This window comes from Setaria italica, chromosome II, assembly GCF_000263155.2.
Source record: "Setaria italica strain Yugu1 chromosome II, Setaria_italica_v2.0, whole genome shotgun sequence".
Taxonomy (NCBI): Eukaryota; Viridiplantae; Streptophyta; class Magnoliopsida; order Poales; family Poaceae; genus Setaria; species Setaria italica.
This window is the reverse complement of record NC_028451.1, coordinates 22,666,537-22,690,946: the sequence shown is the minus strand read 5'-3', so window position 1 is coordinate 22,690,946 and position 24,410 is coordinate 22,666,537. Positions and strand designations below refer to the sequence as shown.

Genomic DNA, 24,410 nt, shown 5'->3' with positions numbered 1-24,410 from the left:
GAGATCCAGCCATTCGATGGCTGGCACCAGATTGTGGTACTAGCACACTTATCCTCGTGGCAGCTCGGAAGGCTGTGCGTTTCCGTGTGCCATATTTATGAGAGGCACATCGCCCATACTCCGATGAGATTTTACCCGCCCGTCAAGAAGAAAACAACCGGTCACACTGGCTTGGGTGAGATGTCGGAAGGAGCCTGCAATTAGTGTCACGCACGCTCCTCAGCGTGACTCTGATGAAGTCAGTCTTGGACTGACGACTGACGACGGCAGGCTGCTGTATTTTTCTTTTTTTTCTAACAAAGAATCTGAATTCTTCTAAAAAATAATAAAGAATCTGAATTCTGATAATTGCAGGCTGCCGTAGTCCGTGTCACGCTGACGCTCGCTGAGGTTGTGGGCTTGGCTGTTGCACCTGAAGCCAGTTGTGATCACGTTGAGTCTTGAGTGTGGTGTGGACATATTTTCAGGCTTCGCAAGACTTGTTTCTCCGGCGCACCTCATAAGTTCACCTGACGCATTCAATTCCGTCCCCGTCCCAGCCTCTCAGGGACTTATCAGTACGAGGAGTTGACAGTTGAGTGTCACGGTCACACGGGGACGGGGCTGAATATTCTCGCCGCTGAACTGCTCAAAATGCTCCAAATCACCTGATGTATGATACCTCGTCCGTTCGTTTCCATCGTTTGTAGTACAGCGCGCGGGCTCATTCCTAGTGCTGCACCTGTTCAAACTTGTCATCCGAAATGCACATCGTTTTCTTGCGGACTTGGGACTCGGTGTGGATGAGGCGACGATCCAGTCCCTACTTCGATCGGGCAATCCCCACGCCGTCTTTGTCAGCGAGAGCCGCAAGAGTGGGCACCGTCTGTTCCATCCGGCTAAGGAATGCGGTAACCTCAGGCGGTGACCGTGTCATCACCGATCGCCGGTTTTGGGCTTACGCTCGCGGCTCTGTCGGCTGTTGCCGCACCACGCAAACCACCGTGACCTGCGAACCGGCCCACAGCTGTGTCCCGGACGTAGAACGAATTCCATCTCTCGGTGTAAACTGAGTGAACGAATCAGACGCATGCTGCTGCTGCTGTATATCTTTTGTCTGAGTGTACAAAACCTGAAAGCTTAGGGTTTCCGTTTGAACAGGTCGGTCGGTCGGTCAGCCTCGAGTCAGAGTTCGTTACGGCGAGCTCGACCGATCCAGAGGTCCAACGATCGCTTTCGTCTGCCGATGGCACCGAGGTCGCTAACGGAGACGCATCTTAATTTGTTGGTGAGTTTCTCGGATAACCTTGCGCTCTCATGTCTAAGAGTCCCTCACCCTCACTGCTCTGGAATGAACCTGCATTGTTGTGCTCACCGGTCCATCTGATCGAACTCTGAAGACCACCATGATGCTGATGTTGAGTGGTGACAGGTGATTGATCGATGCATATATACACGTTCAAAGCAACGCTGCGGTTCATGCGAGTATATATATGCAAGTGTAACATCTTGGTAGTTTTCCGACCCTTGGTTGGAACTTAGCGGGGCGGTGAAGTACTCTATCCATCTACTCGTTACTACCCAAGAACAGGGTAAAATATACATATACCAGGGTATACATCTTTTTTTAGAGAGATATCACGTATACTAGGGTATCTCTCGAACTGAACTGATACTGTATTTTTCTCGTAGGATTGTGACGGGGTACGTAGAATTGTACCCGATCTGTTGCTGCTGCTGTGTTCTTATCTGTAATTACAACTAATCTTCATGCTTCTTCGCCTGTCTTTTCAGCCCGTGCCTTGTGATTGTAACCAGGTAGCTCTCATGAGTCATGACAGGTAAATGCTGTAACGGACTTTTGGAGTAAATTAAGAAAGACAGTTGCTAGAAGACTGCTCCAAAATGAAAATGACAGACAGTGATCGTTGGTACTATCAGTGTGACCAATGGATACGGCCCTTTTTTTTTGGAATGTAACCAATGGATAAGCTGCTTAATCATAGTATAAGTTATTGGCGTTTTGTGACGCAAGAGGGTACGTATATGTACTCCCTCCGTATAGGATACTCCCTCCGTATAGGAAAAGAAAGTCGTTTTGAACAAGGTTTGGGTCAAACATTGGGAATATAAATCATGAATAATTTTTAAGTTATTGAGTTTGGAAATGTGAAAGCCATATAAATAGATTTGTCTTGAAAAATACTTTCATAAAAATATACATATATCATTTTTTGATAAATATTTTTATAAAAATAAGGAGTCAAAGTAATGCTTTGGAGACCGTGTCGCTGTCCAAAACGACTTCCTTTTCTTATACGGAGGGAGTACGTAGCTTTGTCTGGTTGAAGTTGTTCTCAAGTCCGTAAAAGAAGTTCACACGGTGAAACGACTTTACATGCTCCTATGGATCAGTGGTATCCATATATTTATGACCGGATATAAAAAACATGCTCCAATCCATCCTTCTCAACCCTTCCAACCAAATACGAGATATGTTCGACCCGTCCTTCTTAACCAAACACTATATAGGTTAAACCTAACTAAAAGAGTGAGATGGAGCCAACCCATTTCACTTCATCTCAAAATCAAATACCAAGAGACACATCGTTAGATCTGCAGCAAAAGTATCAGTGCTATCGATACAAATGCAGCGGCATTGTGGAAACAAACTTACTTCAAAGGCGAACACGTACAAATGTACGTAAGCTCTACGTATATAGAACCCCATGTAGTCACGTGGTGCTAGACTTGGAGATCGAAATATCTTTGCTTTGGCAGTGTTCTCCAGGCCGGCAACAACCCTGCGCGCGGGCACGAACCGGGCGCGCACTGAAAATTCTTTAACTCTTGCGCGAGATCACGGGCTCCGAGCTAGGACGCGGTCCTTGTCCAGGAGAGTCACGCAGGACACGATCGTGTTCGCTCACGGGCTCGGGGCATCCGGCCGGCCGGCCGAGAAGTGGCCGGGGCACGGTCAAGGTCAATCCGGCCGTTTGGCCGGGGCGACGTGTTGACCTGGCCGGCTGACATGCAGCTCTGTTCCGTTAGGACATTTTGGACCGTACCAAAGTTGGCGAGCGATGTGATCCCAATTCGCAATGGGCAATGGGTTTGGATGTGAACATGCATGGGACCTCTCTCTCGATCCGTCCAAGGTCTTAGTAACTCGAAACTTTGTTGTTCATTTGTCTTCCTCGTTTCTCTGTTGCTGTTGGAGTCTTGAAGATACCCTGGCTAGCTTACATGACCAAGCTCGTAGCTAAACAACAGGCCGCTAACTGGATCACGGTTTTCTGAACTTTCGTCTTCTGCTGTAAATAAGTTAAACGCGGTGTACCAGAAACCACGACGTACCAGAAACTGCGACCAAGGAGTACCGGTCTGTTCGCTTCAGCTTATTCAGCCGGCTTATCAGCTACCGAACAGTGTTTTCCTCTCACAACAAATCATCCGTTTCAGCTTTTCAGCCGGTTTATAGGCTGAAGCGAACAGGTCCTACGTCGTTGAGATAAACGTGGTGTGTACTAGAAACTAAGTAATGTTCACAGCAACTGATCTAATGAATACTTCTGTCCTAGTAGCTGTGAATAAGTCACCCAGCACAATGGTACTCTATTCGTTCCAAATTGTAGGTTGTTTTATTTTTTTAGTTGCATCTAGATATATAGTGTATGTCTAGGTGCATAATAATATCTATGAACTAAAAAAATCAAACGACCTACAATTTAGAACGGAGGGAGTAAATTCTGAAACCGTGCAAATATCTAAAGCCGCAGAATGCCACTCGGGAAAATTGGATACACGTCATATGTTCAAAAACCATGGTGGTGTATAGTAAACGGAACACTTAACTAGATATAGCTAGCGCGCGTTCACCCACCAGAGCCAAGTGATCCGATCAACAGCAAGCATGAGATGAAGTTTAAGATGAGACTACAATATACTTATTCTGTCCCCAAAACAAAATCAAATCAATTTAAGTTTAACCAAATTCATAGGAAAATGGATCGGCATTTATTATGACACCATCTAAGTACACCATGGAAATTTTTACGATGAGAATACAATGATACCTCATACCTATTAGTAAGTATTATAAATATTTATATTTTTATAAATTTGATCAAATTTTAGTTAGTTTGACTTAAAACAAAACTATAATCACTTTATTATTTTTATGATGAAGTAAGAAGAGAGTAGAGTGAGTCCAGTAATCAAAAGCGGTCAAAGAAATTCACCGCGAGAAATAAAAGCCCCGGCTTCCTGCCCTGCTTTCTTTGCTATAAATACTGGCTCCGACGCCCCGAGCCCCGTAGTCTTGTGCTCAGAGTAGCTACTTGACGCGCGCACATACAACAAGCAGATAGACACGAGACACCTCTGCCGTTGAGAGTTTGAGTTGTCCTGCCATTTCTCATTTTGTACGTGCAAATTCGGCAGATGAATATGGACTTCGTCGGAGACGCCGACGGTTTCGCTCTCGACTTCATCCGCGACCTCCTGCTCGGCGGCGACGGCCGCGGCGCCCCCGTGGCCAGCCCTGTAGTTTCCGACGACGTCACCTTCCCCGTCCTGCAACCTCAACCGGAACTCCAGCCTATGTCGTCGTCGTTCTTTCCGCCGCCGCAGCAGCATCCGGGGTACATAGACCTGATGCACGAGTACATGGGCTCAGTTCCGGCTGCCCCTGCTGTAGGCGAGGCGGCGTTCCGGGCACAGGAGCCGCCGCCACCGGTGATGATAAAGTTCGGGAGCGAGCCGCCGTCCCCCGTCAGGCCGCCGCTGATCATCTCCGTGCCCCCGAGCTCGTACGCGTGGGCGGGAACGGCGTCCGCGGCGGCGCCTGCCGCGGCCGTCGAGGACTACCGCAAGTACCGCGGCGTGCGGCAGCGCCCCTGGGGCAAGTACGCGGCGGAGATCCGCGACCCGAAGCGCCGGGGCTCGCGCGTGTGGCTCGGCACCTACGACACGCCCGTCGACGCCGCGCGCGCCTACGACCGCGCCGCGTTCCGGATGCGCGGCGCCAAGGCTATCCTTAACTTCCCCAACGAGGTCGGCACCCGCGGCGCCGACCTCTGGGCGCCGCCCTCACCGCCCGCTCCGGTGAAGCAGGCCGCCACCACGGCGAACAAGCGGAAGCGGCAGCAGCCGGAGGACACCGACGATGACGTCGAGGTGGTCGCGGTGGTGAACAAGGCGGTGAAGCTCGAGGTGTCGTCCACGTCGCCGTCTTCCATGTCGACGCGCGAGACCACCGCCTCATCGACGGTGACGTCGACTACGACAGAGACGGGCGCAGGTGTTCAGGGGCTCCCCGTGACGCCGTCGAGCGGGAGCTGGGAGCAGTACTGGGAGGCGTTGCTCGGAGGCCTGCCGCCGCTCTTGCCGCTGTCACCGCACCCGACGTTGGGATTTCCGCAGCTCATCGTTAATTAACGGGCAAGACTGGTAGTGCTGCCACTGAAAATTGACGTCATGTGCGCGTGTTGATATAGGAATCGCATAGTTGCAAGGGGTGAGACCACAAATTATAAGTAGAAATAGTTTTTGATGAAAATAAGTAGATACAGTTCACATCCAAGTAGGAGTAGCTCGCTTTGTAAATTCACTGGAATAATATAAAAAAGAAATTTGGACCGATTTGTTACGCACCCCTCGCACAATGTTAAAAGTTGTGAGAAAATATTGGATACTACCGTGCTATCGGAGATTGCTATAGAAGTTAGAGTGCATCTCCTCCTCCTTTTTTTCCCCTTCTTCCTCTTCTTTCTTCTAATTTTTTTAATCTACAAAAATCATAGTAGGGCTCAAGTGGGCACAAAAATCATTGTTTGTGGGGGAGATGGGCCCTAAGCCCCCCTCCCCCCGCCCGCCCACATCTTTGCACCCATTCTAAATTCTCCGTGTGCTACACTTTTCTGATATCCCATTAACATATGTAGGAATCATGAGGAGCGACGAGCATCTAATGCAGTAACTACACATATACTTCCGCCACGCATCAGTTACTGCATCGGAACCTCGTCCGTGTTGTGGCCCATGCCATCTATTAATTGTTAAGATGCGTTGTAGTTTTACCGTGGCCGCCTAACCAAATCCCTAGCCAAATATTAGACGGTCCAAGAATACATCTATCACGTATTCACGTATTGGGAGGAAAAATATGCCATAAATAAAAGAAAATAATTTCATAAGAAAAAAGAAACCATATCTTATGTGTTAATCCATAACATCCCTACGATGCCGAGCATTGAGATTTGGAAAATCTATAACACTTTCAAGTGTGTTTTTTCTTTGCAACCATTTTTTTTATTTCACCTAGTTTAAACTAAGATCCGTGCCGATAAAGGTCTTCTCCACCTCCAGCGAGTCCCATCTTGGCTAGGATTAGATTCCGAGTTTGAGGTTTTGGGTGGTGGGTGAGTGAGCCGGGGGGAAGAAAGGTCGGGGCTCTGGCCAGTGGCTAGACCGGTGGTGATGTGATGAGTATTGGGTGGAAAAGAAATGCTTCAATGTAGAAGAGTTAGTGTGGAACTCGACGAGAAAATTCGAATGCCGTTTAGATTTGTATAAGCGATGGGCTCGAAGTGGTATTACACTTAACGCCTCTTTGCAATGTCGTAAATCTGAACATATTTTAAATTTGTAGACCTTTTTCTGGTCGCCTCTGCTGATCGACTTGATGCATTATCCGTCCATCACTAACTTATCCGTTTGCATGTCCGGTGCCATGTCTGAAAACTCTGAGCGCTGAACCGCGCACAGCCCCCCAAATCAGCTGATGTATGAGAACCTCCACCGTTCCCTTGTTTGCACTACTGTGCAGGCTCATTCGTGCGTGCGCACGTACTGCTGATTGCACCTGTGTTCACACCTTTCATCTGAAGCATCATCTTAAGAATTCCTTGTCAACTCGAGAGGTCCTCATCCAGTTACTCACACCAATCTTCGTCAGCCATGGTTGCAACTTGCAAGGTCCGTGGGGCGCATTAAAGATGGTAGGAGAACCCAGGTGCGACGCTACTGTTTGTGCCGTCCGGCAAGGTCCATCGCGCCTCGTAACCCACAGGGCGTAGGCGCAGCGTAGGAACTTTCATTCTGCGATCGAGCTGCGTTGTGATGTTCGGTCAGCCAAACGCAGACCGCGGAACCGCGCGCTGACAAATCTGGCCGGCGTTGAAGTTCAGCAGCTTTAGTCTCTGTTTCGTGCTCCCTGATGCGTCTCCCGGCACCTGAAACGGTCGTCCAAGTCCAATCCAGCTTCTGCTTCTTCCAGCCTCACTGACTTTCGCATTGCGTTTCCCTTAAGGCTTGATGACTTTGTTTACGTCGGTCTCTCAGGCGGCGATGAGTGGTGAGCATGTCGTGACCGGATCGTGCATGCTGGTTTTCTGGGCGATTTGAGCTCGCCGTCTGTTTGGCTGGTGCCGCACGAACCAAGCAAACCACCGTGACCTGCAAACTCCGCTGCTCCAGCCGGGCGTAGAACAAACACTCCCGGTAGACCCACCGAACGAATCAAACGTGTACTGCTCCGATCCCGCAAGTTTCATTTTTTGTCCCTTTGAATATAAAAAAACAACACCCTGATCTCCTGGGTCAGCTTGGAGTCCGAGTTCGTTACAGTGAGGTCGACCCATCGCCTAATCGCCTTCACTTTCACCGTGCCCGCATCGATGGCGTCGAGGTCGTTAGGTGGAGCAAGCTAACTGATACAGACGCAAGCCTTTGCTGGTAACTTTCCTGGATAGCCTGGTGTACACTCCCAGAGGGAGTCCCCAATCCTCTGGAACTGGCATTGTTGTGCACGCCGGTCTGATGGAGCTCGGAAGGAGACCCTGATGTTGAGTGGTGGTGACTGGTGAGCAGGGTGCATATACGTTCAAAGCTATGCTGCAGTTTTAAATTCGTGCAAGTATAACGTCTAGGTACTTGTCGCTCTGTTGGAACTTAGCGGTGACGGGGATTACTTTAGCCATTTTCTCGTTGTTACCCAAGAACAGAGTCAGATATACTACGGTATCTCGCAACTGAAGTGACGTGTCAGACACTGTATTCTTCATCAAGATTGTGACCTTTAGTATCTTTCCATAACACTGCATGTCTATTCATCAGGTCATGCCTAGTGAGTATGCATATCCCTATGTACGTAGCCCTCAGATGCAATCAACTTGAGCTCTCTTTGTAAAGAAAGACAGTTACTAGAGGACTGCTCAGTAATTTTCGTACTCCGTGTAGATACAGACAGCAGGCAGAAAGCGTTGGTACCAGGTGGTTCGTGCGAATAGCGCTGTTAGCTAGATTTTTATGCCAATTTTTTTAGTATTTTATTTATAAATAAATAGATATAAATAATTGTGTTTAATTGTGTCACTATAGCAGATTAATGTATCATCTATATTTTTTAATTGTCATATTCTCAATGCATATCTCTCAGGAGAAAAGGAAATATAAGATATAGAAAACTTTTTTTATTTATTGAAGCAATATAAATATTTATTTTTGCTGGAATATATTTTTAGTATTTTTATTTGTGCAGGTAGTAAGCTTGCTTACCAATTGTTGACGCCGGATTTCGTCATCAGAAGAATCGGCGTCAAAAAGGGCTACAGTGCGGAATCGGTCAAGCGGCTTTTACTTCACTTCAGAGTGGATACGTCGGATTCCCAATCGGCAGCCCTTTGCCGACGAGAAATCGGCCGAGCAGGAAGGTGGACTAAAGTGGGCCTGTATGGGCTTGGGAAGGTGGAAAGATAAGGTGGAGTTCAGCCCACGAAGCGTGGGGTAATTAGTTTAGCACGGATTGTGCTTGTAGATATTTGTTTTCTGTTTGAATTAGAGATAGAGTCCTAGTCGGTTAAGAAGATTATTTGTACGGGGCTATAAATAGCCACCTTTGTAAATCCGTAAAAGACAACAAGCAATCAATACAACAAGTTACTTTATTCTTCATACTTACTTTTCGAGCAGGCGACTTCGCCATCATTTTTCTTTCTCACGAGTTCGTGCGAATTGGCAGGGCTGCATCATCTTGATCTCCGGCCGATTTCTGTAAGTTCCGTTTATCGAGTAATGTCTAAGCTTTAACTTCCGGCGCATCGCTGTTGTTTCGTTTAGAGTTATTCACCAGTTATCGATATCAACTAGATTCATAGGTTTTTACCTGTTTTTCTAGCTTTTATCACCAGTTATCCTGCTAGGAATCGGTAGTATCGGCTTTCATTACTTTCTGTTGTTAGATCCGTGCGTTGCCGATTAGATCTTTTCCTGGTACTGTTTTCATAAGCTTTGTACCGATTGCTTTAGTATTTATCTGAATACGAGGCTACAGGGATCGTGCTGTCTTATAGCCGATTTCATCACTACAGTAAATCGGCCAATTTGCCGATAAGCTATCTCGATCGGAAACTTAGCCGATCGCGGTTACCGAATCTGACACGTATTCTTCCTTGCCAATCAACAGGTCAGATTGGCTGGCACGCCGCGCGAACCGCACCAGGGCATTCACCCGAACAGGAGTTAAGCAGATTCTCCCGGGTCGTGTGTCGGTCGCTGGGATTCGGTTGACCGATTTCTAGCGCCAACACACTTTTGGCACGCCCGGTGGGACCATTACAACCGCTGTCATGTCGAAAGCTGCTGAAGTTACCGAAGATAACGTCATCGAAGTGACGGAGGCAGATCTGAAGGACGACCAAAAAGAAGATCTGAATCAGTATCTGGAGCAAGTCCGTAAAACTTGCTTGAAATCCTTCAGTCGTTCCAGGAGCGGGGAAACTATTAAAAAGTCTCCTTTTTCTACTCCCCGCCAGATCACGATTTCTGAGGATTCGGACAAAATGTCCGATATGATTCAGCAATCTCTTCATCACGCCTTCATCAACCAATCCCAAGTACTTTCAAACATGGTGCACAATGCCGTTGTCAACTCCTTCGCCGGAGGCATACCACAGGGGTATAGGGGGCCTACGTATTTTCAGCCGATTCCACCCAATCAGGCTTATCAGGCTTCACAGCCGATCCAATCCTCTGTCGGTGGATCTGGTGCCTCTACGTCATCAACTCCTTTGGGATACGGCTCTATCCAGCCATCCACTGCACCACTCCCTCCAGTCATCCCTTTACCCTGGGGGGCACCCTTAAACACGACCGGTTTGAATCAATCGGTCAGCCAAGGAAATCCTCCGTTCCAGACACCCTCCCAAACGGCCACTCGGCCGATCATACCACCATACCAGCCTATCGCTCCGGAGGTCAACAAGACGTCAGAGCTCATGCTATATGATGAAACAAGTGGTGCCTACAAGCAGCCGTCCTTTACTCCACCGCCGGCTTATACCCAGATACCACCTCTTCATCAAACCCCTTTTATTCAACCTCCGATTTATCAACATGTGCCGATTCCGCCACCAATTATTCCCCAACAACAACCGGACTGGACGGCGCAAATCGCGGAGGTAATGCAAGAACAATTCGGCCTGAAGCCGAAGGTACAAACTTATACCTACAGGACACCATACCCATCTACGTACGACTTGTTGCCGTTTCCCCATCGGTACAAAGTTCCGGATTTCACTAAATTTTCCGGAATGGATGATACTTCTACCGTGGAACATGTGAATAGATTCATCATCCAATGCGGAGAAGCAGCTACGCAAGATGCCCTGCGGGTACGGTTGTTCTCGTCATCTTTGTCTGGATCGGCTTTCCAGTGGTTCACCACTTTACCACCGAACTCGATTATCACATGGGCCGATCTAGAGAGACAATTTCACAAGTACTTCTATGCTGGAGTTCATGAAATGAAGCTGTCTGATTTGACTAGCCTCCGGCAGCGAAGTGATGAGCCGATACCCTCATACATACAGAGGTTTCGGGAAATCAGAAACAAATGCTACTCCCTGGCTCTAACCGATGCACAGCTGGCCGATATAGCTTTCCAAGGTTTGCTACCACACATTAAGGAGAAATATGCTTCACAAGAGTTCGAGAGCCTGAGCTAGATTGTCCACCGATTGTCCGGGCAGGAGGTGCGTCCATTTGATCCAAGGAGGAATTTCCAGAAGAAAGTAGCATTCCTGGAAGAAGTAGAGGATGAAGAAGACGCCGAAATCGGACTTGCAGAGTGGATTAAGGGAAAGAACCCAATATCATGCCCATTTGGCAAAAAGGAGCTGGAAGCATTCGGTTTCGATACTACTAAAGCTGACAAAATATTTGACCTTCTACTCCTGGAAGGACAGATTAAGCTCTCGCCTTACCACACGATACCCTCTGCCGAACAGTTGAAGGAGATGAAGTATTGCAAGTGGCACAATGCCACGTCGCATGATACCAATGAGTGCAAAATCTTCAGACAACAAATACAGTCGGCCATTGAGCAGGGCAGACTCAAGTTTGAAGTGCCGGCAAAACCGGCCAAACCAATGAAGATTGATCAGCATCCTTTTCCTACTAACATGGTGGATACGGGTAAGAACCCCCTCCAGACAAAAGTGCTGACATCCGAATCGGCAAAAAGGAGTGGCGCTGTCGACCCCAGGAATCAAGTCACGTCTGAAGACATCAAGGGTAAGCGACGGATGGAGGCCGATGACGGTGAGCCAGAAGGACCACGCATTACTTCCCAGTTCCTACTCCAAAAATACCAACGCCAACATGAACGATCAAGGTCCCGAGAGGAAGCAATGTGTCGGCATGAGGAACATTGGAGATGCCCATTCTTCATCCATTGTTGGGAAAATAACCTCAGACTTCCATCAGCCGATACTTGCCCAGAGTGCAACGGTCCCTATCGAAGCAATCGGCCGTTCGCAAGGTCCCGATCTAGAGACGGAAGGCTAGAACCGATCAGCAGGAATCGGCGTAACCCAGATGATCAGCGCCCTTCCATGCGTGATCGGCTGGGGGGCAGAAGTGACCGATACGATCGGTCAGAAGGCAGAAGCTATAATAGGCAGGGGGGAAGACCGATCAACACGGTCAATCAAATAGCAAAGCCAGCGTTCACAGCCGGCTCGAAGACATGGCCGATGCTCGGGTAACAGACGAGAACCCGTTAGGACGCGAACCAGAATGGGAACGCGCCGGGAAAGAAGGCAGGCCAATAAACCCCAGATGGTGCCCCGACGGTTTAACCAAATCACAAAAACGGAGAGTCCAACGCCTCCGCCAATGGGAGCAGCAAGAAGAAGAGGGCACGATGGACAAAAAGCAAGAAAGGCCTCGGGTCTGGCGCCCCAAAAGAAACGACAAAGGGAACGATGAGTCGGCGGGCGACGAATCGGCAGCTGAAATCGGTATGGTTTTCATATTACCGATGGAGTTTATGACCCCTGCCGATCAACAGAATGTATCGGCAATAGAGGAACAAACAGCGCGGTTGGCTTTAGAACCAATGATGGCTACGTTCGAAAAACCCGAAGACGACGAACGACAACATATGAAGGCGTTGTTCCTTAAAGGGCATGTTGACGGTCGCCCCCTCACTAAATTAATGGTCGACGGGGGAGCTGCCGTCAACATCATGCCATATGCCACACTCCGAAAACTGGGAAAGAGCGACGACGACCTAACCAGGACGGACATGATGCTCAAGGACTTCGAAGGTAAGGTGTCAAACGCTCGCGGTGCCCTCTGCGTCGACCTCACCATCGGCAGTAAGACCCTTCCTACCACGTTTTTCGTCATTAATGGCAAAGGGTCCTATAATATGCTTCTTGGACGAGACTGGATACACGCAAACTGCTGCATCCCATCAACTATGCATCAATGCCTTGTACAATGGATCGGCGATAACATCGAAGTGGTCAAAGCCGACTCCGCGTACAGCATCGCAGCAGCCGACGCACAACAGTGGAGCTGCGAAACTGTCAGGTGCATATCAGGTAGGGTGTGGGAAACCGATTTCCTGAAGGTCACCGATTTTGGCCTACAGCCGATCCGAGCAGTCGGCTCCGAAGAAGCGCAATAAATGGATCAGTTCGCCAGATAAGACGGGAAGCTGGGACACGGGTTCACGTCGGCCGATTCATTAGAGATGGTAGATTTAGGTGACGGAACCAAACCAAGGCCGACTTTCATTAGTGCAAATTTAGATCCAGAGTACAAGTGTAAATTGACAAATTTATTAAGAGAATTCAAGGATTGTTTTGCGTGGGAGTATCACGAGATGCCCGGATTAGATCGATCTATTGTTGAACATCGGCTACCCATAAAACCAGGGTATCGGCCGTACCAACAACCCGCACGACGATGCAATCCTAAAATTTTACCGGACATAAAAGCCGAAATAACTCGGTTAATTGAAGCAAAATTTATTCGGCAATGTCGTTACGCCGAGTGGATTTCTAATATCGTACCGGTGTATAAGAAAAACGGGAAGTTGCGCGTTTGCGTCGATTTCAGAAATCTTAATCAGGCCACACCGATGGATGGCTACCCCATGCCTACGGCCGATGTACTGATCGACGCTGCCGCAGGGCACAAAATTATTAGCTTCATGGATGGGAACGCCGGATACAATCAAATACTTATGGCCGAAGAGGATATACCCAAAACGGCTTTCAGATGTCCAGGCCATCTTGGTCTATTCGAGTGGGTGGTGATGACTTTCGGTTTGAAAAATGCTGGTGCTACATATCAGAGGGCCATGAACTATATTTTTCACAAACTCATCGGCCTCCTGGTGGAGATCTACATCGACGACGTTGTGGTCAAGTCCAAAAGCCACGAGGAACACCTAGCCGATTTGCGAAGGGTCCTAGAGTGCACCAAAAAACATGGTCTTAAGATGAATCCCAACAAATGCGCTTTCGGCGTCTCCGCCGGACAGTTCTTAGGATTCATGGTGCACGAACGAGGCATTGAAGTCAATCAGAAGACCATAGCGGCTATCAACAAAGTCGTCGCCCCACAAAACAAAACTGAGCTACAGTCTCTAATCGGCAAGGTAAACTTCATCAGAAGATTTATATCTAATCTATCTGGACGGATTCAGGCGTTCACACCACTTCTGAAGTTGAAGCCAGACCAGGAATTTATATGGGGAGAAGAACAACGCAAGGCGTTAGAAGACATCAAGCGATACCTGGTCTCACCCCCAGTCCTGGTTCCTCCTCAAACGGGTAAGCCGTTTAAACTATATTTATCAGCCGATGACAAAGCTATTGGGTCGGCTCTAGTCCAAGAGTTTGAAGGCAAAGAACGGGTAATCTATTACGTTAGTAGAAGACTCCTGGATGCCGAAACAAGATATCCTCCAGTAGAGCGTTTGTGTTTGTGTCTTTACTTCTCGTGCACCAAACTCAGACACTATCTACTGTCGGCAGAATGTATAGTCGTATGCAAAGATGATGTAGTGAAATACATGCTGTCACTGCCGATATTGAAAGGGAGAATCGGCAAATGGATTTTGGCTTTATCAGAGTTTGACCTACGATACGAATCGGCAAAAGCCGTCAAGGGTCAAGTCATGGCCGATTTCGTTGCCCAGCACTGTGGGCCAGAGATCGCCTTCGTGGAACCAGCGCCTTGGCAGCTGTTTTTCGATGGGTCATCATGCGGAGCCGGATCGGGAATCGGCATCGTCCTCATATCGCCTCGGGGGGCAAGATATGATTTTTCTCTGCCGATAGAAACCGCCGCCACAAACAATCAAGCAGAATACAGAGCTGTATTAAAAGGCTTACGATTATTGAGAGAAGTCAAGGCCGATTCTGTCGAGGTCTTCGGAGATTCGATGCTAATTGTGGATCAACTAACCGGAAGAGCTGAGTGCAAAGACGACATATTGCGAATCCATCACGAAGATTGCTTACAGCTTTTGAAAGAATTCAGATCGGCAGTAATCGAGCACGTCCCAAGAGATCACAACGAGGAAGCAAACGAACTCGCTCAACACGCATCTGGGTATCGGCCGATTCCGGGCGCCATGGCCTTGGAACTTGCAGCTGACGATTGGCGTAAGGAAATTGCCGATTACTTAAAAGATCCGTCCAAAAAAGTGGAGCGACGAGTGCGCTTTCATGCTACCAAGTACGTGTTGCTCGAAGATGATCTGTTCTACCGAACGATCGATGGTGTTCTTCTTAAATGCCTTGGGACAGAAGAAGCCAAGACTCTAATGGGAGAAATCCATGAAGGGGTGTGTGGGGCTCATCAATCAGCGCATAAGATGAAGTGGATGATCAGAAACAATGGGTACTATTGGCCTACGATCCTGGAAGATTGTTTCAAATATTATAAGGGTTGTCAGGAGTGTCAAAAGTTTGGAGATGTCCAGCGTGCACCGGCATCGGCCATGAATCCCATCATCAAACCATGGCCGTTCAGAGGGTGGGGAATAGACCTTATCGGCCAAATTTACCCGCCATCAAGCAAGGGGCACAAATTTATTCTGGTCGCCACCGATTATTTCACCAAATGGGTGGAAGGCATCACGAAAGGTCGGTCAAAGACGGCAGTAAATGTTCGTACACAACGGTCAGTGTTTTACAGATTACCCAAAAGGGTATCGATAGCCGTGATGGCCCGACGCCGGATCTGATCGGCGGAGTCAAGAACCCGTTGGTCTTCTTCGGCCGATCCAGGGACTTCCGATGCGGTGCGGTGGAGTCTTAGAGCCTCCTGAGCAAAACGCTGCCTCTCCCGTGTCAAATCGGCAATAGCCGAAGGTAACTCCTGAAGTCTGCTCTCTTCGGCGCTGATGGCCTTGGTCACTCGTTCCATCTCTTTGGCAAGGTCCGCCCTCCGTCGTTTGAGGCGATCTATTTCACTAATGATCGCCGGCCGTGAATCTTCCAAGACATGGATCCGCCGATTCGCTTCTTGAGCCTGGTGCTTGAAAGCATTCTCATCTTCACGGATCTTGGCCAATTTCGCGCGATCGGCCATATGACGAAGGGCTCTAAAAACGGGGATCCTCATAGACTCAATAAAAGCCGCCGGTGCCAACGCCTCTTCCGCTTCCTCTGGTACGCGCCCGCTGACGTCACTAAAAAGCTGCCGAATCGGCGAAGCATCTTCTACCAATCGGCCGATATCCCCTTGAAGGAGGGATCGGATATGGGTAAGCTTAGCCCGGACGTCATCAGGGACGGAGCTTAAGGCGACTTGGCGAGAAGAAGTCTCCTCATCATCAGAGAGAGCGACCGCGAAAGAGAAGAGACTGTTGTTGGGAGAGTCCTGCTCCTGAAAAGAATAAAGAAAAAAAGGTAAATCGGCAGGGGGGCAGAGTAAATCGGCTGGTAAAGCTGGTTCAAAAACTCACCATCTTAAAACGGATTTCCTCGTGCTGCGCTTGCAGAGCCGTTGTACCCTGTTCAGTGACCTGAGTCATGGGTTCATCCGATGAAGAAGACTCTACGACAATCGGCACGGTGCTCGGACCGGCTCCCTGGGAAGGAATCGGTTGTCGAGAAACGCTTGATGTGCCGATGGTCTGCGTCAAAGGATCGGTTAAATATGTTATGCAAATACCCGAAGGAAGTCCATAAGACAAGTACTGTACCTCAACGGATGAAGGCAGGGGCGTGTTGGCCTCCGGTCGAGTTGTTGCTGACTGTGGTATTTCCATAGAAGAGCCCTAAGAAGCACAAAAAGTTAACAAGAGTTAATACCGAGTTGACAAATCGGAAGTGATAAAGCTTGAACTCACTTGTAAAGCTTCCAGCAATAGTGAGGCGGCAGCTGCTCCGGCTTGTGTAATGGCTTGAGTATCAGTACTTTGCGTGGCCGGGGGCGGTGCAGTCAAGATTCCTGCCGATGCGGGGACAGGAGGGTCTACCGATTCCGTACGAGCCCGAACTCGGCGACTGGTCTTCTTGACGACCTTCTTCTGAACTCTCTTCGATCGGCCAGCAATCATATCGACCGATGGAGCATCATAGCCGATGAGAGGGTAAGTGGTGTACGGATAACTTTCTATTAGCCGGCCACTGCGGCTGTGCGTAGGAGGGGCTTGATTCCCAGCCTAAAGGAAAAATGAAATCATTAGGTGCTCAATTATGGTAAAAAGAGTACAATCAGTAATCAGAAGTACCTCGGCGTTGGGGTCAATATTGGATGGATCCAGAAGGTTGCAGTACGCCGATGATGAATTGCAGAATAAGAATTGCTTCCATTCGGCCCACCAAAGCTTGAAAGGCTGGGTTGCAAATGGATATAATAGCCATTCATTCAAGTTGATCGTACTAGAATCTGGAATTCGGTCTCGCAGCCGACAATAGTCCACGCCAGATTTGAGCTCTTCTCTGAACTTGATTTGGCCAGCGAAATACACCCGTATCGGCAGTTGACCCATGCCGAATTGCCGAGCAGCAGTAGACGGGTTGTAGAACTCATATGTGGGGGCATTTTTCCCCGAAAAGAAGTTGGCCGGTAAGATTCCTGGTTTGATCAATTCTTCATAAAGACCTTCATCAAATCGGCCGGAAGTCGAGTCGAAGCAGAAGGGGAGCTCAAAAACTGGGGTGTCTCGCTGATATGGGAACCAGATAGTGGCGTCCTCATTGAATCCGTTGTAAAAGCACCGAAAGTATTCGGCTACTTTTGTAGCAGAATATGCACAACCTGGGAAAGCTGACGCTGCCTCGCCATAAGACATACATCGGCGACGCTCGGTAGGGTCTTCTGCCGATTCAATATTGGGAAATGACATACGGTCCACTGGCTGCCGAGTGATCTTGCTCATATAGAGGTTCAACCATAAATTGACAAACCACCAAGGACCACCTGGGTTGCCGATTGGTTCCCCTTTGGAGAGTTTTGTGCCGATTTGGTGGAGCATGTGGTACACGGCACCCAGAAGATGTTTCCCGAGAGGAATGCGGCTTCCTTTGGACAGTGCCTCGGCTAAAGGTTGGGTGTTGGTTGTTGGGCCGGCGGCTCTTCCACAGAAGAAGTGTTTTTCGAGCCACATTAACAGGAAAGCGGTGTGTTCCCTGTTATCAACAGTACCGGTCTTCTTGTTATCACTAAGAAAGCCCTTCCAGCCGCCGATTCCTCTTGTGTCCAGCCGATGTGACGGAACGTTCAGAAGTTGATAAGGCGTGTCAGGGGAGGATACATCTAAGCCAGTCAAGAGGACTACATCGGCTAGGGTGGGGGTCATAGGACCATGACCAAATAAAAATGCATTAAGAGCATCAGACCAGAAATAGGAAGCTGCCATCACTAGCGGCTCATTTTTCTCCATTTGCGACAGAGAAAGGTTGATGCATTGGCCGATTTTGAGCTCATCCCATGAAACGCTCCTTGATGCGGCCATCCGTTGGTACCATTCTCTCCAACCAGGGGTTTCATTCGGCCAGGATCTAAAAGTACTTGCCCATTGATTCAAGTTCATATCGGACCGTTTGAAAGGTATCCGGTCAGTTTCCGAATCTATAAGAATCGATGGATCTGGGTTTCCCATGGGACCAAGACAAACAAGGCCGGGACTATCCGTGAGGTGAATGGTAATTCTATCTCTAACCGCCTAAAAAAGGAAAAGAGGGCATAGGAATATAAGGAGTAGATCTAAAAAATATTGCCGATAAGGAGAAGGTTCGGTATTTACCTCCGGGATGAAGTTCTGAGTAATCGGCGTAGCCGCCGACGTTGGCGCAGATGATGGGGCTGTAAAGGGAACCGCCATCGGGATTTCTGATGAAGCCCTTGCGTCTGTTGAAGAAGTGACAACCGTCGCTACCTCCACCGAAGGAATTGTTCCTTCGGCATCGCGTGCTGGGGAGTTACCAGAAGGAGTCGCCATTGAAGGGGAAGGGGGTGAAGTGATTAGAGCTGAAACTGGAAGACTTCGATGGCAAGATTGAAGAAAGAAGGAGGTGCGCGCGCTGGAGAAGAGATGTGAGCTTGAAGATGAGTTGCGGTGAAATGATATTTATAGGGTGCCTGAAAGAAGGGTAAAAATGGAATTTTCACCGCGCCGGCGCGTCGAGTTTTCGGGGTAGTGGCCGTCGTGGGCGCCCGTTTCAAAAAATTGCAATGATCAGCCGGGAGACCGCGAAACGGAAGGACATTTTCACTACGGCCGTTTCAGAGGAGAGGTTGTAAAGAATTTCGAAGTAAAGGATTATGTTTTACTCCGAAACTGGGGGGCATGTGTTGACGCCGGATTTCGTCATCAGAAGAATCGGCGTCAAAAAGGGCTACAGTGCGGAATCGGTCAAGCGGCTTTTACTTCACTTCAGAGTGGATACGTCGGATTCCCAATCGGCAGCCCTTTGCCGACGAGAAATCGGCCGAGCAGGAAGGTGGACTAAAGTGGGCCTGTATGGGCTTGGGAAGGTGGAAAGATAAGGTGGAGTTCAGCCCACGAAGCGTGGGGTAATTAGTTTAGCACGGATTGTGCTTGTAGATATTTGTTTTCTGTTTGAATTAGAGATAGAGTCCTAGTCGGTTAAGAAGATTATTTGTACGGGGCTATAAATAGCCACCTTTGTAAATCCGTAAAAGACAACAAGCAATCAATACAACAAGTTACTTTATTCTTCATACTTACTTTTCGAGCAGGCGACTTCGCCATCATTTTTCTTTCTCACGAGTTCGTGCGAATTGGCAGGGCTGCATCATCTTGATCTCCGGCCGATTTCTGTAAGTTCCGTTTATCGAGTAATGTCTAAGCTTTAACTTCCGGCGCATCGCTGTTGTTTCGTTTAGAGTTATTCACCAGTTATCGATATCAACTAGATTCATAGGTTTTTACCTGTTTTTCTAGCTTTTATCACCAGTTATCCTGCTAGGAATCGGTAGTATCGGCTTTCATTACTTTCTGTTGTTAGATCCGTGCGTTGCCGATTAGATCTTTTCCTGGTACTGTTTTCATAAGCTTTGTACCGATTGCTTTAGTATTTATCTGAATACGAGGCTACAGGGATCGTGCTGTCTTATAGCCGATTTCATCACTACAGTAAATCGGCCAATCTGCCGATAAGCTATCTCGATCGGAAACTTAGCCGATCGCGGTTACCGAATCTGACACGTATTCTTCCTTGCCAATCAACAGGTCAGATTGGCTGGCACGCCGCGCGAACCGCACCAGGGCATTCACCCGAACAGGAGTTAAGCAGATTCTCCCGGGTCGTGTGTCGGTCGCTGGGATTCGGTTGACCGATTTCTAGCGCCAACACCAATATTTGGATGTATTATTTCAAAATAAATGGATGCAAATAAGTTCACCCGCTCCTTAAAAAGGAGAGGTTGCTATAGCTTTTGGCCTGCCCGTGGAGAACCATGTGCATGGCCAGGCCGTGGAGTGAGCCGCCCTGAAAATAGCTTTAGCAGGGACGGTCGACGATCTGCTTCCGCAAATAAGCTGCAAAAAGCAGAACGGGCCGTGCAACCGTCCTTGTAAATGTCGTGCTCCACTCCTTCAAACAGCTATTTTTAGCTACGAAGAAGCAAGCCGTGCACCCGCCCCTGTAAATGACGTTTCAATTGGCCCGATAAACTTTTTTAGGTAGTGTTAAGGCAATTCGATGAAAGCCACAAGTTTGACACTTTCAACCTGCTTCTTGCTGCCAAATTCAGGTACCTATCTATGAATATGTTCATTTGTCTCATCTTGGCATCCATACACGTGGATGTGGTTGCACACCTCCTCTTTATGGCATCTCATATCCACGACACCATCGACTGCCACATCTTAACCCTCTTGTACACAACAATGCCTGATACTCCATTGCATAAGTTGGTTGTCTCACTCCCTTTATCCTCCACGTCCCTCTCCAACCTTTGAATGGCCACCTTGTGGCTGCCGCTACCCTCAAGTTGCCACATCATGTACTAGACTTACGTACTAGATATTGCTCTGCTGCGGGATCCAATAGCTACTCCATCCACGTGATGTTCTCTATGTCTCCCACTATCGCCTTGTTCTGGCCATCAGCAACAACTACGATTGTTGGATTTTGGAGTATAGATGACCACTGGGCAGGTACAAATTTTCACCCATTAGTCTGGCTCCGATTGCTAGCCCTACTCGCCATCAGCCATGGAGGTCGGCAGTAGCCAATAAAGTTGATTGAATATGCAGCTCTCTCTCCCCCCTCCCTCTTACTACCTCTCTCTAGAATCTTTCACATACACCATGGATTTACTTACTTGCAAAGAAGTGGCTTGCATCTTCTAGCTCTCAATGTTGCATGAAGTTAGCAAGCATTCATGGTGCAACTTCCTCCCTCTCCCCCCTCCCTGTCTCTCTCTCTCTCTCTCACTCCCTCCCTTTCTCTTCGTACTTCTCTCTCTAGCTGCCGACTAAATTCTGTCAGGAGGTTGGGTTCTCTACTACGCACTACAATCATAAAATTCAATTATTCATATATTCTTTTTTCATTAATATGATAATTTCTTAGCCCTCTTGATGAACATGGTGACGCTATGGTATTGAGATAATAATAGATTATACTTAAGGACAATGCAAGAGAAACTAGAGAAATAAGAAAAAATGTTTGCGGTTGGTTTATTTTTGTTTTTTTCTAAAAAAAGAAAAAGGTGTTTGATATGTAGAAGTAAAAAAGAATGGATTGGAACACCTCAATCATGCAAGGATGCGATACGTACAAAAAACAAACAAAAAATTTAATTTTTTTTATTGCTCCGACTCTTCTCTAGTTGATATATGATCTATTAATATCTAGCAATATAATAGGGCAATGCAAGATATTTTAACACGGGGATAAGCTAGCGACAGTACTGTATTGTTGTAACATGTAGTGGATCCGTGTAGTCGAAGCTGTTTTCGTTCGTTTAATTTGCTGTACGTGTTCTATGGTCTCTGTGCTCGCTTCATGGGTGGACAGTAGACTATCCCGTTCGTGCTTTGTCGTTCGCCTTTCTACATCGGACGCTCGCCGTTCGCCTTTTCCTGCCAGAGCCGCGCTAGCAACCCGGCCGGTGACACGACTCACATCGCCTATCTATCGCGTGGCATGGCCTCGTCCGTGCGTGCGGCTGCGCCGGCGTGCCGTGACCAGTCCAGAAATCTACCGCGATCCCCAGCCTTCGCCCGATGACCGATCGACCAATCAATGTAGCATGTAGAGTCCATGTAAAGTTTAAAACCATCCAGTATCATATCTCGTAGATAATATTTTTTTATTTTTTATTTATGTGTCGTATACGATATGATTTTTTAAATTAATTTTGACCGTTAGATCTTCATAAAATCTAATGGTGTACATTCTTTAATTTTTTCTTACTAGCAGAAGTACATGTACGTTGCTATGGATCTTTACCCTCTCCCCTACTCATGTTTCATCTCTCCCCTACTCATGTTTCATGGTGCTATACCATTTTTTTTCTTCTCATCGTCATCATCAGTACACGGAAACATTTCCACGAAATACGATTGCTACGTACACAATCCAGATATCCATGAAACAACATTATTGCGACGATCTGAGTTACGTGCCGCCCGGTCTGCATTCCTTACTGAATATGAATAGCCATTAGTGGTACTGTCGATTCCGATTGTGTTTAGAATGAAAAACATCTAAGATGCAAATGGGATGAGAAGGAAAGAAAGCATACATCGCATGTTCTTTTATTAAGATTTATGACAAATGTTCTGGCTCGTGAGTGTCCTTCCTTTCCAGTGAGGAAAATTGACCTATTAATTCCAACACATAGAGAAAATAATTAATCTCAGCCCCTTCTCATCGTCATCGTCATCGATAGCAGCATCCAATTCTTGTGCGACCCGCTCCGCTCCCCTCCAACTGTTATTCGTCCAGCGATCCTCGTGCTTGGTTCTCCAGCATGGCATCCGCCGCTCCCCCCACCACTGAAGCCGGGCGCCGCATCCTGGTGGCCGTGGACGAGGGCGAGGAGAGCGTGCACGCACTCACCTGGTGCCTCGCCAACGTCGTCTCCCCAGCGGGCGGCGACACGCTCGTCCTCGTGCACGCGCGCCGCCCGCGCCCCGTCTACGCTGCCATGGACAGCGCAGGTATCGCTACCGCATCAGTTGGTAGGTTGCGCGCGCGTTGTTTTTTCCAAGCTCACCATAACAAGTTGCGACGCGCTGTGCTGCACGCAGGGTACATCATGACCTCGGACGTGCTGGCGAGCGTTGAGAGGCACGCCGCCGACGTCTCGGCGGCGGCCGTCGACAAGGCCAAGCGCCTCTGCGCCGAGCACCCGCACTTGGCGGTTGAGACGCTGGTGGAGGGCGGGGACCCGCGGGACGTCATCTGCGACGCCGCCGATAAGGTGGGCGCCGACCTGCTTGTCATGGGCAGCCATGGATACGGCTTCATCTAGAGGTATCAACCGGTCCTTTTGAGTTGACTATATTTATCATAATTGATCACTTGTCAATGAGATTAAATTGGACCAAACTAAAAAAAGTAGAAGCGGTCCGCACTTATCTATTATAGATAAGTATAGATTAACGTGAAAATTTCTAGACCCTCGGCGAACGTGATGATTTTTTTAACACTATTGTATTAACAAGATAATAGATAAGGCTTGATCGTAAGGTTGTCGTTGTTACGCAGGAGGGTATAGCTTCTCCCAGTGAACTTACGAGCAAGTTCGTAAATTTAAAGCTACTTCTCCATTCATTTAACTGGCTTCCTTTTTCGTAAAAAGAGGAAATGATCAAGAGGCAATCAGTAAACGACTTCGCGATTTCCATAATCCATGTCTATGGGCACTTGCTGAAGACATGGGTAAGATATATTTGGTGAAACAGTAAGAGATGACTTGTTCAGTTCTTCTGGGACAAAAAAAGGGGCTCGGTGTGACGGTGTACCTGCGAGCAGCACGGCTGCATTGTAGAAACACAGCTAGCTGTACGTGCCCTTGAATCGTGCAAGCCCGGCTGCCCGCGTCTGGTAAGGCGGGCCGGCTCGAAGCCGCATCAGAATTTCAGCGGGCCCGGGCCCCGGCCCGTGCCGCGCAGCGCTTAACCGGATAGCCTGCGAAGCGTAGGCGCGCCTGTGAAGCGTAGGCGCTGTCGCGCCAGGGCAGCGCCACGCCTAATCAGCGCGGCTTGGCCAGCCGCGCCATCGTGGCAGCGGTGTGGAGGGGTTATTTTTAAAAATATCTTAAAAAAAGTTTAAAAATAATAAAAAATTCTGAATCAAAGGGTTGCCTGTTGCTTTTGTGCGGAGATCACGGGTTGCGAGCCGTGAATCCGTCCAAGGACGGCCGAGCCGTGCCCGAAACTGGCGTGGCGCAGCGATCCGTCCGGCCGAGTTGAAGCGGCTCAGGTCAAGGCCAATCCGGCCGTTTTGGGCGACGTATACGTACGTGTTGACCAGGCCGGCCGCCCGGTTGCGTGCTTTCTTTCTGTTGGCGAGGATCGTACCAAAGTTACATACTGGCATGACAGGCAGCTCGAATACGGGATGAATGTGAAGCTGGGGACACCGGACACGATCTCGATCCGTCCCAGGTTTTCTTAACTCAAAGCTTCGTTG

General features: G+C 48.4%; 2 protein-coding genes across 2 annotated transcripts; both read left to right on the top strand.

Annotated features, from left to right (window-relative positions):
• The first annotated feature begins 4,325 nt into the window (after positions 1-4,325).
• On the top strand, positions 4,326-5,611 carry LOC101782756 (ethylene-responsive transcription factor ERF105). Its single transcript, XM_004956348.2, has one exon. The coding sequence runs from the start codon at positions 4,423-4,425 to the stop codon at positions 5,416-5,418; it is 996 nt and encodes a 331-aa protein (XP_004956405.1). The 5' UTR covers positions 4,326-4,422; the 3' UTR covers positions 5,419-5,611.
• A 17,132-nt stretch (positions 5,612-22,743) lies between these two features.
• LOC101782353 lies at positions 22,744-23,247 on the top strand. The gene is made up of 2 exons (XM_004956347.1): positions 22,744-22,933; positions 23,024-23,247. The coding sequence occupies exons 1-2, from the start codon at positions 22,744-22,746 to the stop codon at positions 23,245-23,247; spliced, it is 414 nt and encodes a 137-aa protein (XP_004956404.1).
• The last annotated feature ends 1,163 nt before the right edge of the window (positions 23,248-24,410 follow it).